This window comes from Giraffa tippelskirchi, chromosome 12 (assembly GCF_054371585.1).
Source record: "Giraffa tippelskirchi isolate mGirTip1 chromosome 12, T2T-mGirTip1v1.2.pri, whole genome shotgun sequence".
Lineage (NCBI taxonomy): Eukaryota > Metazoa > Chordata > Mammalia > Artiodactyla > Giraffidae > Giraffa > Giraffa tippelskirchi.
In genome coordinates, this window is record NC_137286.1 from 41745110 (window position 1) to 41760192 (window position 15083).

The 15083-nt window shown below is 51.3% G+C and overlaps 1 protein-coding gene across 3 annotated transcripts in view; it reads left to right on the forward strand.

Annotated features, from left to right (window-relative positions):
* The window catches only part of RASGRF1 (Ras protein specific guanine nucleotide releasing factor 1), a 101800-nt gene that overhangs the window by 33523 nt on the left and 53194 nt on the right, over positions 1 to 15083 (forward strand). For 2 of the 3 annotated variants that reach the window (XM_081546752.1, XM_081546753.1), the window contains exons 4-7: positions 566 to 658; positions 3184 to 3437; positions 11565 to 11644; positions 14744 to 14937. In XM_081546752.1, coding sequence (XP_081402878.1) covers positions 566 to 658; positions 3184 to 3437; positions 11565 to 11644; positions 14744 to 14937 — 621 coding nt within the window. Of the gene's footprint in view, positions 1 to 565; positions 659 to 1187; positions 1212 to 3183; positions 3438 to 11564; positions 11645 to 14743; positions 14938 to 15083 lie in introns of those variants that run through there. The other variant, XM_081546755.1, reaches the window with a different exon arrangement.

Genomic DNA, 15083 nt, shown 5'->3' on the forward strand with positions numbered 1-15083 from the left:
TGGGTGCCAGGGGCTGGGGAGTTAGTGTTTAAATGGGGACAGAGTTGGGGAGGATGAGAAAGTTCTGGAGACAGATGGTGCAGATGGTTGCACAGCAGTGTGAATGAACTTGATGCTACTGAGCTGTGCACTTAAAACTGGTTAAAACAGTAAATTTTATGTTATGTCTATTTTACCACAATAGAAATTTGAAGATAAAGGAACTGAAGGTTTCTTGAGTAAGGAAGATGATCACAGATTTGGACCAAAGCTCCCAGATTACAAAGGGATTGCCTACAACCCTGAGGGTGCCCCGTCCAGGGTCACTCAGAGTCAGATCCCAGCTGCCCTGGACCCAGGTGGACGGGGACCGGGTCCAGTGCTCACTCACAGATGTCCAGCCTGGGCGGACAGGACAGGCCCGAGTAACCTCAGGCGGACAGGAACTGCAGCACCTCTGGCCTCACGGAGTGCGTGGGAGGACACTTTTCCACCACGCTGTGCCTGGTGGTGCCTGCAGGGGTGGCACTTCCCCCCGCTGCCGCAGCCCCCCACCCCCAGCAGCTGACCCACGTTTCTGTTGCAGATCGCATCTCTGCTCAAGGACAACGAGCGCATCCAGTCCACTCAGACCGTCACCCCCAACGACGAAGACAGTGACATCAAAAAAATCAAGAAGGTCTGTACCGTCCCTCAGGGCTGGCAAAGCTGCCCCGGTCCTCTTTAGAGAGCCCCACCTCCAGCACAGCCCTGTGCCCCCGGTGTCCATCTGCTGTCCCCCTGCTCCCAGTGTGTCCTTCCACTTCCACTCCAAAGGCAAAATCAATAGCCCCTCACCTCCGGCCGGCACCTCATCGAGCCATTGCTTCGGGCTGTCTCTGTGAGGTAGGGTGGTTCAGCCCATTTGATAAATAGGAAAACCCAGGCCCCATAAGATGAAAGAGTGGATTGAGCCAGGACAGGAACCCAGGCTGTGAGACTCATAGCTGAGAGCTTTCCTCACGACCCTGGGTGGCCTCAGTGAGACCCTAGGCCGCTCTTTCATCCTCCCACCCTTGCATGCCTGCCCGCACCCCATCACCCCAGCCACTGTCCTGCAAACACTGCCTCTCCCAACTATACTCTTCGGGCCCCAGCCGAGGTCACCATGGGAACCAACCTCTGTGACACACCAGGGTTGGCCCAGCTGGTTTTACTCTGTTGGAGTCCAGGAGGGGTGGACATCTCAGGAGGTACCAGAAAGCTGCCCACTGGCGGGGATACTGACCAGCACCATGGGCCACCACGTGGAGGGGAAGAACATGGTCTGTGTTTGCAGCTGGCCAGACTTGAAGCAGGGGAGCCTGATTTACCCTAAGAAAAACAAGCGAAACCAGAAAACCCTCCTTGTCAAGAGCGTAAAAGGACCCTAGCACCATCCAGACCAGAAGCTGCAAACCGGCTTCCCACAGGCCAAGTTCAGCCTCCCAGCGTGTTTGGGGTTTTTAGCCCATACGGTGTTTTTTTCCCCCCTTTTTAATGTGTTGCTGGTGCTATAAACGCTAAACATTTCACATTAAAAAAAATCTATATTTCTGGTTTCTCAGAAATAGAAAGAGCTAACATCCATTACGCACTTTCTATGTGCCAGACACTATTCTAGGAGAGGTATGCAGATTAATCTCTTCCGAACTGAGAGCCCTCTGGAGTTTGATTATTGTCTGCATTTCACAGATAAGGGTACAGAAGCCCATAAGGGCAAAGTGACTTGCTCAGGTCACACAGCCAGGTATTGGCAAACTGACATTTAAACCCCGGCCACTGAGCTCCAGAGCTCACATCCTCAGTCACTGGGACACACCATCTCTTGGGAAAGCAGGAGGTCTTGCAGCCCTGGGCCTGCCTCCTGCACACAGTGTCTGCTGGCCCTAGGCCAGGTGCCTGCTCACCTATGATCCATAGGACCCCCTGGTACCCCATGGACATTGGGAGTTGCCACCAGTGCCACCAGGGGTCTGAACCAAACCCTACCCACATAGGGATGCGCTGGCCTGCCTTCTCTTCCATGGCCCCACTGGGCTTCCCGGCCCATTTTGAAAGACATTCTGGTGGGAACATTTTGTTAAGTCCCAGCTGAAATGCACTGTCCTTTTATTGTCACCCTCCTGGGGCCTCTGAGCAAGCCCCTCCCACTTTATCCAGAGAGGCTTTCTATCTTCAGAGAGAGCTGTCATGACGAGGTCAGGCTGCTCCTCAGCAGGGCAGACGGCCCTGGCCACAGGTCTGTGCTCAGAAGGCCGTACTTGCTGTTCATGGCCAGTGCCCTTATCAGCTGATAGTATTTTAATGAGCGCCTCAGCAGGCAGCCCCTGGATCCCCAGGATCCCACCTCCGACCTAGCGCCACGCACCACCCTTGTTCCTGGGGCCCTGGTACCTCCCTGTGCAGCCCCTGAGCTTGCCCACAACTCAGCAGCAGGAATGGTGAGGAGCCTTGATTGGAAGCATGCAGATCTTCACATGGTCCTCTGAGTCTGGGAGTCAAGGCCCTTCCCAAGTTCCTGCCAAAACGAGGCCAAGCCAAGCAGCCCGACTCAAGTGTCCGTGTTCATTTCTCCCCGCAGAGGCAGGGCAGAGCCTCTGGCGGCCACCGATGAGGTCCAAGCATGAGATGAACTAATCTGCCATGTTTGGTTCAATGTGATAATCTCCCTTTGTCCAGACAAGCTTAAATTGAAACTTCTGGGCGCTCAGGCCAGTCATTAGATGAGAAGTGTGAGCTCTGCCCAGATGAGAAGTGTGAGCTCTGCCCGGCACAGCCTTGCAGCTCTCTCTTCTCGAGGCCTCTCCCATGGTGGGGACTTGGAGCCACATTTTCCCTCCATCTGGGGATGCTATCAGAGCAATCTGGGGGACTGGTTTGAACACAAAGGTCTGGGGTGGGGCCTGGGGTTGGCATTTCTAACAGAATCTCAGGAGATGCTGAAGCTGCCTGTCTGGGGACCACACTTGGAGTCCGGCCATCATCTCCTTAGCCCCAGGGCACAGATGGAAAGTGGACTTAGAGGGCCTCAAGGTCACGCCCAGCACCACGCAGGCAGGGGCGCCAGGCCTGACCTTTGCCTGAGCTCTCTCCCTGAGCGCAGGGGATGACAGAGCCTTGGTGCTGGAAGGCCCCGGGCAGCGGAGGCTGATGGGCGGCTCTCCTGCCGGTCTCGGTGCCCAGGTGCAGAGCTTCCTGCGGGGCTGGCTGTGCCGGCGCAAGTGGAAGACCATCATCCAGGACTATATCCGGTCGCCACACGCGGACAGCATGCGCAAGAGGAACCAGGTGGTGTTCAGCATGCTGGAGGCCGAGGCCGAGTACGTGCAGCAGCTGCACATCCTGGTGAACAACTTCCTGCGCCCACTGCGGATGGCCGCCAGCTCCAAAAAGCCCCCCATCACGCATGACGACGTCAGCAGCATTTTCCTGAACAGGTGAGCACCTGAACCTCAGCCCCTACCCGCACCCCACCACCACCACCACCACTGCCTCGAAGTGCTTGGCCAAGGCAGGAGGAGAGAGTGTGGCCAGCACTGAACTTGACTGCAAGCCCTCCTCTAGTTCCTGCCAAGTGCTGAGGAGAGGAAGTGCCCAGAGAGGAAGGAGCCCTCCTGAGGTCCTGGGCCTAGAAGCCAGTGTTCTGGCCCTTACAGGCAGGATACACATAGAGGCCCACAGAGTAGATGTCTAAACTTGGGGGTTCAGCTGGGGCAATGTGGGGAGACATTTTTCATTGTCAGAACTTGGTGAGGGGGTTAGGGGAAGAGTTTGCAAGTAGCGTCTAGTGGGTAGAGGTCAGAAATGATGCTCAACATCCTACAGTGCACAGAGCAGTCCCCCCCACCCCAGCAAAGAATTATTCCACCAGAAATGATCGTGCCAATACCCTGGTGGTCCAGTGATTAAGACGCTGAGCTCCCACTGCAGGGCTGCAGGTTTTATCCTCGGTCAGGGAGCTAAGATCCTATGCACCAGAAAAAAAGTCAATCAATAAAAATAATCAAGCCAAGGTTGAGAAACCCTGGATTAAATGTTTCCTGTATTGAGAGGTGGGTTCATTACCACTGGCACCTTGTGGGACAGGAGTTGAATTAAATGTTTACAAGTTATAAATCAAACTACAAAAAACCAAGCGTGTTCCATTCCTCTACCTTAATAGCATCGTCATAATGATCAAGAAACAGGTCTAAATTTTTAGAATTCTCAGGCTCGTTAGAGTTCAGCTCTGTACCATGTTACCCACATACCATATGAAAGTGGTTACTTTTCCCAAATGGTGACCCTGGGCGTTCGTGTGGGGTTGGCAGTGCCTTAAAAGGCTGAGCTGACGGTTTCCGTTCTGCTGTCCACCTCCATTGAAAAGGACAGTCTTAGGAAGTGGTTTAAAGGAGCTTTGTGGTAGCCAATAAAATGGAGTAAACTAGGTAAAAGCAACAAACATAAAAGCATGCTATTTACAAGCGAGTCTCATCTAGGAATTAAAGTAAATCATATGTGCTCCAGGTTATTCGTTCAGCTGTACTTCCTTTAGCATAGTCATCGTTCAGTCACTTCACTAGTTCCAGCTGCCTCATCCAGGTATTCTGCAGAGATGTTTGGGACCCAGGGTCACCTCCCCTGGGCCCTGCTCTGCCCCTTTCCCTGCCAGGGTGCTGTAGCAAGTTTAAGAACTTGTGTGTCACCCAGGAGGAGATGGGGAAGCCAGTGGACGCGGGTCTGATTCTCAGAGGTTGAGCTGAGATGCTGAAGGTGGCTGGGAAAAGGACCAGGCTGGCATCATGGATGTGGAGGAGATGTCAGAGTACAGGGACATGGTGGAGGTGGGAGCAGAAGGAGGGGAGTGGCTTCTAGCCTCAGAAAACCTTGTTGAAACTGAATCATTGGCCCTTGCAAAGTTGCTTTATTTTAATGTATTTATTTGGCTGTGCCGGGTCTTAGTTGCAGTATGTGGGATCTTCCTTGTGACATTCAAGCTCCTAGTTGCAGCATGTGGGCTCTAGTTCCCCAACCAGGGATCGAACCTGGGCCCCTGAATTGGGAGCACAGAGTCTTAGCCACTGGACTAGTTGGGAAGTCCTGAACATGACTGCCTTCTTATCGTTCACGCCTCACTGCATGATCCACTGTGTGCATAGGACAGTATAAGCGTCACTGTCTTAAACACTTTGCTTTTTGCAAGCAGAGACCAGCTTAATTGATTTTTTCATTAAAAAATAGCAGCACTGCACAGCTTCTGTGCATGACTGAATGTTCTGGACTGCCCTCACCACAATAGCTTTGCAGGGCCGGCTTCATGCCAGGCTTTCTGAGCACTTGGCCCGAGTGATTTCCAATCTTGGGAGATGCCCCATCAGGCTGGCACCAGAGCTCAGAGAGGTGATGGATGGGACGTGCTCGGGGTTCTGGTGGGCTGTGAGTTTAATCCAGTTCCATTTTACATCAAGACCTCTGCTTGTCCCTGCTGCCCTATTAAATGATGGGCTGGATCTTCCCTTACCCCATCCTCCTTTTCCCCAGTGCCTGCTCATCACAACCCAGGTCTTGGCACGCACTGCCCCCATCCACTTCTGCGCTATTGAGAACTTTCTGTTGTGGGTGAGCCCAGCCTCCCCTCTTGCTGGGTAAGTGCCTCCCCTCTTGCTGGGTGAGTGCTGTGAATCTCTGGGGTCTCTCTGCCTTGGACCACAGCACAGAGGTCCGTGTGTGCCACAGGCCAAGGGCGGAGGCTGCCAACCCACTCACTAGAAGGCATTTCCACACGTGACTTCCCCCTGGGTTTGCTTTTAGGCCGAAATGAATGCAGTGATTCAGCCACACTAGAAACCTGATGCTACTTTGGTGATTTCATTTGCCGGAGCTCCTTAAAAGAAGTCCTTGAGAAGAAAGAGGCCTCTCTCCAGGCTGGCAGATTCCTGGAGGGTGCTACAGAGCTGGGGAGGGGATTGATTACGTGTTTCTACAATAGTGGAGGGCTGGGGGGAGGAGAGGAGCAATCTTTGAAGTAAACACCTGCAGCAGGTTTTGTTTACCCAAGACAATGAGTGCAGAGACTTGGACTGTTTCCCTTTAATAAAAACATTGCCCGGTGACATGTGCTGGGAACCACAGGCATGGCCCCGTGATGAGAGCATCCCACCTGGGTGACAGATGGTTGGTACCTTGATGCCGCTCTGATTGATTGGAGATGGCTGGGAGTCCCGGGCTGAGAAGGATGGTGAGGCTCCGTGGGGGAGTGTGCTGCCATCCATTTGTCATGTCTGCATGGGCCGGGGAGTGAGGAGGGATGGGTAGAGGGCAGGGCAAGAGTGAAGAGGCCTGGTTCTACCCTCCTTCTCCGGCCCAGCCCTGTGGATCTGAGAACGGCTTGGGTGAGTCACACTCCTTTCTGGGCTCAAGAAGGGAACCAGGAAAAACGAGCACTTCCCAAGTAGACAGGTTGCTTCCTCTCCCTCGAGTTCTCCCCACCCTACCGTCCTCCCTGTTTTCCTTACGACGGCTCTCTCCTACTCTTCCTTCATGTTTTTCTTGAATGTCTCCGACCATCCCATGCCCCTTGTCGTTGTAGGCTTCTCTTCCCTAGTTGTGTGCTTCCAGGGCCCCCTTTTGTAGCATTCATCACACTTAAATAATGATTTCTTTTGTGTTAGATTCCCTGCTGCACTCTAATTGAGCTGTGGGGAGGGATAGAGCCATAGAATACAGTTGCCCTCGCTGTGCACTATACAATTCAGGGACAGCATTCACATAAACTAGGGCTCAGCAGAGTTCTTCTGTCAAGGGCCAGATGGTAAATATTTTAGATCTTGAGGACCAGAGGGTCTCTGTCAGAAGCAGGTGGACTTAGGCAATCATAATGATCGGTTGAATGGGTGCAGCTACGTTACAATAAACCTTTACTGATGGATGCTAAAATGGTAATTCTATATAATTTTTACTTACCATAAAATACACTTTTGATTTTTCCAACCATTTAAAATTATGAAAGTCCTTCTAAACGTGCAGGCTGTACAAAAACAGAAAGTGGGCCAGCATTCTAGATGGCAAGATTCCATGTCATAAATATGTTATTTCACCCAAAACATGCTATAAAGTTAATATAATTGCAACTGAAATTCAGCCTAGCAGGGTGATTTTAAAGAACTGAACTGAACTGAAGAAATCAGTTCGGTGCAGTCACTCAGTCGTGTCCAACTCTTTGTGACCCCATGAACCACAGCACTCCAGGCCTCCCTGTCCATCACCAACTCCCAGAGTTTACCCAAACCCATGTCCATTGAGTCAGTGATGCCATCCAACCATCTCATCCTCTGTCGTCCCCTTCTCCTCCTGCCTTCAATCTTTCCCAACATCAGGGTCTTTTCTAATGAGTCAGCTCTTCGAATCAGGTGGCCAAAATATTGGAGTTTCAGCTTCAACATCAGTCCTGCCAATGAACACCCAGGACTGATCTCCTTTAGGATGGACTGGTTGGGTCTCCTTGCAGTCCAAGGGACTCTCAAGAGTCTTCTCCAACACCACAGTTCAAAAGCATCAATTCTTCGGTGCTCAGCTTTGTTTATAGTCCAACTCTCACATCCATACATGAAGGAATAAATACATGTAAATTGATAATCATGTTCTGAAAAAGAACAATGAAAGTAACATTTCCTACATTAATTAATATGTATTATAGGCTTATAAATACATTAAAAGTAACAGAAACAGCCTGACACTATTGCCAGAACAGGCCAATAGACCATCAAAGTAGAACAGAAAATTCAGAAACAGACTTACACATGTTTGAGAATTTAGTAACAAAAAAATCAGCCTTGAAAAGCAGAGGGAAAACAGCTGGAGTATTGGATAAATAAAACGGGGCAGTTGGCTAACCAAAGTGAGAGAAAGATTACATTTATATCTTTTATTCACAAACTACACCAAAGCAAACTGGAGTTAAGTATTTTTTAATTAATTATTTATTTATTTAGGCTACACTAGCTCTTCGTTGCTGCGTGGGCTTTCTCTAGTTGCAGCGAGTGGGGGCTACTCTCTAGTTGTGGTGCTTCGGCTTCTCTTGTGGTGGCTTCTCTTGTTGAGGCTCCCGGGCTCTAGAGCACAGGCTCAGTAGTTGTGGCACATGGGCTTAGTTGCTCTGAAGCATGTGGAATCTTCCAGACCAAGGATCTAACCTGTGTCCCCTGCATGGCAGGTGAATTCTTAACCACTGGACCACAAAGGAAGTCCCCTAGTTAAGTACTGTAAAAAATAAAATATAGATGAGTGTGTATGCAGTCTAGGAGTGGGAAAAGACATGCTCAAAGCAGAAAAAAAAGAAAGAAAATGGTACACCTCACGGCAAAGTAGAAAAACTTTAAAAGACACCAAACACAAAATCAGTGGAAAATAGCTGAGAAAAAAAAAAAAGTCTGCAATGTAGATATTCGATTATACACTTAACATGGAGAGTTAGTTTAAATTAATAAAACTGAAAAGAGTAAATGGACAGGACTTGGCAGTTCTCAAAAGAAGATGTTCAAATGGCCGATACAAAGGAAAAACGGAGCCTTCATCAACTGTATTTTTATAGTCTCAGCTTATGATGTTCCTACTGTGCTATTCTACCAGTCCATGCCCTGTTATAATCTAAGACGGTGGGTTTCCTCCCTGGTGTTTCCTGCAGCCGTATAAGGGGCTCCCTGGGAGTGGGGCCTTGAGTCTTGCTGACAGTGCTTGGGGTCATTCATTGCCTCCTGGCTCCTCAGGAACCCTTGATAGTCTTTCTACCTCCACCCTCCCCCACCTCAGGGCCCACGTTCACCCCTCTGTGCACTGCCATGCACCCCGGACCTGTCTCATTTGAATTTTCCAAAGGATCTTCCCATGCGGACGACTAAAGCTCTTCATACTGGCATGGTGCCTGTTTATCTGTTCAATAACTAGTTCAGGGGCCATGGACAGGCAGAATCAGCCTGGTCACAGGTGCATCTGTTGCAGACTCGCTGCCTGAAAACTGAAGATGACTTCAGCCCCTAGTCCAGAAATCACTGTGTCACCACCTGTGGGGGCCTCTTCTCTTGGGACTTCAGGGAAATGATAGTTAATTCACGGAAATGACAGGACCACACTCAGGAATGAGAACTCGGAATGTTTCCACTACTTTGTTGTTCAGTAGCTCGGTTGTGTCCGACTCTGTGACCCCCGTGTACTGCAGCACGCCAGGCTTCCCAATCCTCCACTATCTCCAGGAACTTGCTCAAACTCATGTCCATTGAGTCAGTGATACCATCCAACCACCTCATCCTCTGTCACCCACTTCTACTTTTGCCTTCAATCTTTCCCAGCATCAGAATCTTTTCCAATGATACCTGTTAAAGGCCCCCCTGGCCCCAGCCCTTCCCTTCTGAACGTCCTGGGGGTGTGATCAGTACAGACTTTGCTCTGCAGCGCCCAGGCGCTGTGTTCTGTTCTCTTACCACCACTACCCCCACCTCTCAGCTCCCTTACCCCTTTTTCTCTTGCAGTATTTCCCTCTTTTCTTTCTCTCTTCACACAGCGTGTTTTCTCTGCAGAGTGGGAGTGCTCAGGGCATTCTAAACCCATCTGGGGTCCAGGAGCCCAGTGCTTCTCAGGCCTTCCATGCACATGAAGTCCAGGCCCCCCCACTGGCCTCCTGTGCCTCGCAGCTCAGGGGCGCCCACCCAGCGCCTTCTATCCTCTGCTCTTGTCCTGAGAGAATGAGACCTCAGGGTGGTGGGGGTTTGCCTTCAGGGCACGAAGTGCTGAGAGAAGGGACAACATCCAGTGACAGCACCCCAAGCTGGAAAACACCAGGGCCTCAACGACCACCCAGGGCACTGGGAGAGCCTGGGGGAGGGAGCAGAGAGTGTGGCCATGGAAGGGTGGTGATATGGCAGAGAAAGACAGAGAATGTTCCAGGGAGTGGGGAAGACTGGGCCCAGAGCCCCAACTCCTAGGAGTTCACTCTTCCTCTCTGGGCCTCCGTTTCCCTTTCCATGAGTGGAGCATACATTAAAAAAAGAATTCTTTTTGGCTGCACTGCAGGTGGGGTCTAGTTCCCTGACCCAGGATTGAACCCCGTGTCCCCTGCTTTGGAAGCAGGGAGTCTTAACCACTGGATCACCAGGGACAAGTCCCCACACTTTGGCATATTTGGTTCTTTTGGCTTCCTCTGTGATTCAAGGCAAGCCCAGACATGCTGGGGAGACTCCCAGGTCTTCAGGGTGTAGGAGCCAGAGTGATGAGCAGGAGCAAGGGAAGAACGGGAGGAGGGGGGCCCTGCACGATGGAGCGGAAGTTGGCCCGTCTCTTGGGTTCTCTGCGTTCTCACAGATTGTCTGTTCTCTGGAGCCAGCCGCTTGGGGAGCAGTGCGCAGAGAAGGGAGTGTGGGAGGGGGGCCACGGCAAATGTGGCTGTCTGGGGAATGCTCTGAGGCCTAATGAGAGTATGTCCACCCCCAACATTCCAGGTGATGACAAAGCAGGCACTTTAGAGACTCTGGGTTTCTGTCCTTTCCTCTTTTTGGTTTTTTTTTTTTTTTTTTTTTGCTTTTCTAATGTTTACTCAAAAAGGGGCTGGTGGAGAGCTAGCGTTTGCTGAGCATCACTCTGCTCCAGTAGATGCACAATACTTTCAGAAGAACCACATTTCACCTCCGTGGTTTCCATGGAAGGACCTGTGGTTCAGAGATGTTAGGCATCTTGCTCAGGGTCACACAGCTGGGAAGGGACAAAAAGCAGCATATGTCAGCCTCCATCTGTGTGGGTCTCAAGCCCTAGCTATTGTCATGTCCTCATGACATGAGGACTTTTCCTCTGAGTGGCTTTTCCTTGGACTTCTTCAGAGCCCTAGGTTCCTCCAGGATCCCTCAGGGGCACCCCCAGCCAGCAGGGACTTGAGGGAGCCAGGGAAGCCAGCAGCCAGAGGACTACCCTTCTCGGCCAGCTTGACCAGCATTTGATTGCATGCTGCGAAGAGCCCTTCTGAATTGTACGCTCTGTCACCATCCTGAAATACACTTATTTTTTTGGAGACCATTTTTTTCATAATTAATTAATTTTTTTTCAGCTGTGGTGGGTCTTTGTTGCTGTACACAGGCTTTCTCCAGTTGCAATGAGTGGGGGCTACCCTTCATTGAGGGTCACAGGCTTCTCGTTGCGGTGGCTTCTCTTGTGCAGCACGGGCTCTGTGGCACGCAGGCGTCAGTAGTTGCTACTCACAGGCTCTAGAGCACAGGCTCAGTAGTTGTGGTACACGGGCTTAGTTGCTCTGTGGCATGTGGGATCTTCCCTGACCTGGGATCCAGCCGGTGTCCCTTGCATTGCAAAGCGAATTCTTAACCACTGGACCACCAGGGAAGCCCCATCCTGAAATTCTTAACCATTTTGTTAACAAGGGGCTCGCTTATTTGTTTTGCATTAGGCCCCACAAATTACATAGTCCATCCCACTGAACTGGTCTTCAGGTTAAGTGTCACCTGAGAAGATTTCCTTAACTTGCGGGAGGGGACGCTTGGAGGGACAGGATGTCCTGGCCTGAGCTTACCCTGTGCTTTTTCTTGCAGTGAGACCATCATGTTTTTGCACCAGATCTTTTACCAAGGCCTGAAGGCCCGCATCTCCAGCTGGCCCACGCTGGTCCTGGGTGAGTAGCAGTCCTGGCAGGGGTGCTTTGCCCGTACGTCCCCACCCCCACCTGGGAAGTCCATCTACAGTGGCCACTCCCCCCCCCCACCCCCAGCTGGCAACACCTTTATTTTTGCAGAATGTACAAGAGGGGCCCTTTAAAAACTCCCAGGAACCCTCAGAGGGCTCAGAGGAGGAAAGACAAATTGGCAAAAGCTACATTTCTGGGAGGAAGTGATATATTTTTAGTTTATCTGTTTTTCCCTTTTAAAAATAAAATATATGTACCCATTTGAGAAAATTCGAGAATCCAGAAAAGTAGGAAATGGTTAAAAATATCAGCCATAGTTCTGCTTCCCAAAGATAACTACTGTAAACACTTGGGTTTGTTTCCTTCCAATTTTTTTTTCTATGCATAGATCTTGGGTTTTTTTTCCCATTTTACATAATTGCAAACATACTGAATATAGAATTTGAATCTTACTGTGGGTTTTTTTTTTTTACTTAACATTATTGCATAAGCGTTTTCTCAAGCTGAAGCACGCTTTTTGATGACTGTGTAGTGCTCCAGGGCCCTGTGAATCTGCCACCATCTACGTAGCCATCTCCCCCTTCTTGGCTCTTAAAGATGTTCTGCCTTTTTGCGGTTACTAGAAACAATGGTGTCTACACGTGAGGTGGTCTCCATATTAGAGAGCAGTTCCCTGAGATAGGTGTCCAGAGGCTGAGTGGCTGAAACAGAGGGGTGGACTCCCCGCCCTGTACCCACCGTCACATTTCTCTCCAAGTCCTCACTCCTGAGAGTGATGTGTAGGAGTGGCTCTTGCATCTTGTCTCTCCCACCCTGGGTAGCATCTTCCTTCCACCTAATTCAACAGTAAAAGGTGAGTGTTGTGTCACTTCCGCTGTGGAGTCAAGGGAAAAGGCTCAGGAAGGTGAAGGGACTGCTGAGAGAGGAGAGGCTCCCCTGCCCACAGGCCAGGAGACTTCCACGGGGATTGAGCGCTGTTTCCATTTTTCTCAGGTCAAAGAGACCTGTTTTCTCCAAGGTCAAAAGAAGAAGCAGGTAGGTGACTCACTGGTAAAGAACAGGCCTGCCAATGCAGGAGACACAAGAGCCGTGGTTTGATCCTTGGGTCAGGAAGATCCCCTGGAAGAGGAAATGGCAGCCTGCTCCTATATTCTTGCCTGAAAAACTCTATGGACAGAAGAGCCTGGCAGGCTACAGCCCATAGGGTCACAAAGAGTCGGCCACGACTTAACGACTAAGCAGACACACACACATACACTAGAAAGAAGACAACGGCTGTACTTTCCGTCTTCATAGGATTGATGAGGTGATCCACTGGGTAGGTGGATGCCTTGCATGGGAGCTCCCACTTAGAGTTTGTTACAAGGAAATTTTTTCCTTTTATTAAAGTATAGTTGACTTACAATATTGTGTTCATTTCTGCTGTACAGCAAAGTGATTCAGTTAAACCTGTATATAAGTTCTTTTGGTAATATTCTTTTCCATTATGGTTATTACGGGTTATTGAATAGAGTTCCTCGTGCTATACACTGGATGTGTGCGCACTCAGTTGTTTCCAACTCTTTGCAGCCCCATGGACTGTAGCCCTCCAGGCTCCTCTGTCCATGGGATTTTCCGGAGAAGAATACTGGAGTGGGTAGCCATTTCCTCCTCCAGGGGATCTTCCCAATGCAGGGATCAAACCTTCATCTCCTATATCTCCTGCCTTGGCAGGCAGCTTGTTTACCACTGAGCCACCAGGGAAGCCCTGTGCTATACAGTAGGACCTTCTCGTTTATCCATTCTATATGTAAAAACTTACAAATGTTAAACCCAAACTCCCACTCCATCCATCCCCCCTCCCCCTCCCCCTTGGCAACCACAAATCTGTTCTCTAAGTCTGTGAGTCTGTTTCTGTTTTGTATATAAGTTCTTGTCATATTTAGATTCCACATACAAGTGATATCATATGGAGTTTGTCTTTCTCTGTCTGACTTACTTCACTTATTATAATCATCACTAGCTGCATGGTCTTTCTCTTTAATGAGGTTGGTAAGCAGATGTTTTAGAGCAATGGTCCCCAACCTTTTGGGCACCAGGGACTGATTTCATAGAAGACAGTTTTTCCACGGACCAGGGTTGGGGGGATGGTTTCAAGATGATTCAAGCATAGTACATTTATTGTGCACTTTATTTCTAATCTAACGCTGCTGCTGATCTGACAGGAGGTACTGGCCCGGAGGTTGGGGGACCCCTGTTTTAAAGGCTCCATCCCATCCATCAAGTGTTGAAGGGCAGGTTTGGGCTTTCGAGAGTTGGAAGGACAGGATGCTAGACACCCAGAAGGTTGAGGCTGATGGGGCTCCAGAGCTGGGAGGGCAGGGACAGGGGACCCACAGGTGAAGGGACAGAGACTCAGGAAAGCGTGTCATGGGGTGGAAAGCCCTGGAACAAGGGAGTCGGGAAACCTGGTTCCAAGCCAGCTGCTGACTCACCTTGTGGCCTCTGACAGGTCCCAATCACAGATGCGACACTCTGGGAGGGAGGCCCCCTGGAGGGAGGAGGGCACTGGGGGGATGTAATTACAACAGAGGCCAAGGGCAACCCCACAGGCACTCTGCGACCCACGTGGCCCCTCAGAGAGGTCCCCAGTGGAGGCAGGGGCCGGCCTTCACACCCCCCTCCCAGACTGTCATGGGCCCAGCTTGTGCAGGGCAGCTTCCTTCAGTGGAGAGCAGTTTCCACACAGGGAGGACCCAGCTAACAGCCACTGGGACTGGTGACAGCCGGGGAAGAAGTACCTGGGTCCTAACGGGGGCCCAGGGGGCACCCCATGGCACCCTCCACACCTGCTTTCTCTGGCCTTCTAGGTGTCAGACTAGATAGGGCTCCATCTCAAAACCCTGTGGTTCTGATGTGATTGATCCCAGTGCTGGGGCTTCCCTGTCTCTCCTGGAGAGGGCGGTGGGGCCAGGGTGGCTCCAAAGGCAGGGGGTTTCTCTGGGACCTCTCGGGCTGGGCTGGGGAAGCCGAGGGCCTGGGGGAGGGCGTCAGCCCCGCTCCCACCGAGGGCGCCCCCGCTGCCCGCTGAGCCCCGCCTCCTTGCAGCCGACCTGTTCGACATCCTGCTGCCCATGCTCAACATCTACCAGGAGTTCGTGCGCAACCACCAGTACAGCCTGCAGATCCTGGCGCACTGCAAGCAGAACCGCGACTTCGACAAGCTGCTCAAGCACTACGAGGCCAAGCCCGACTGCGAGGAGAGGACGCTGGAGACCTTCCTCACCTACCCCATGTTCCAGGTGCGCCGCCCCGCCTGCCGCCCTGCCAGGGTGCATGCACACGTGGGTGGCTGGGCGGTGGGGCCAGGAGGGGTGCGACCGGCGGAGAGCCAGGCCTGCGGGGCAGGCCAGGGATGGGGATGCAGGGGTGGAGGTGGAGGGGCGCA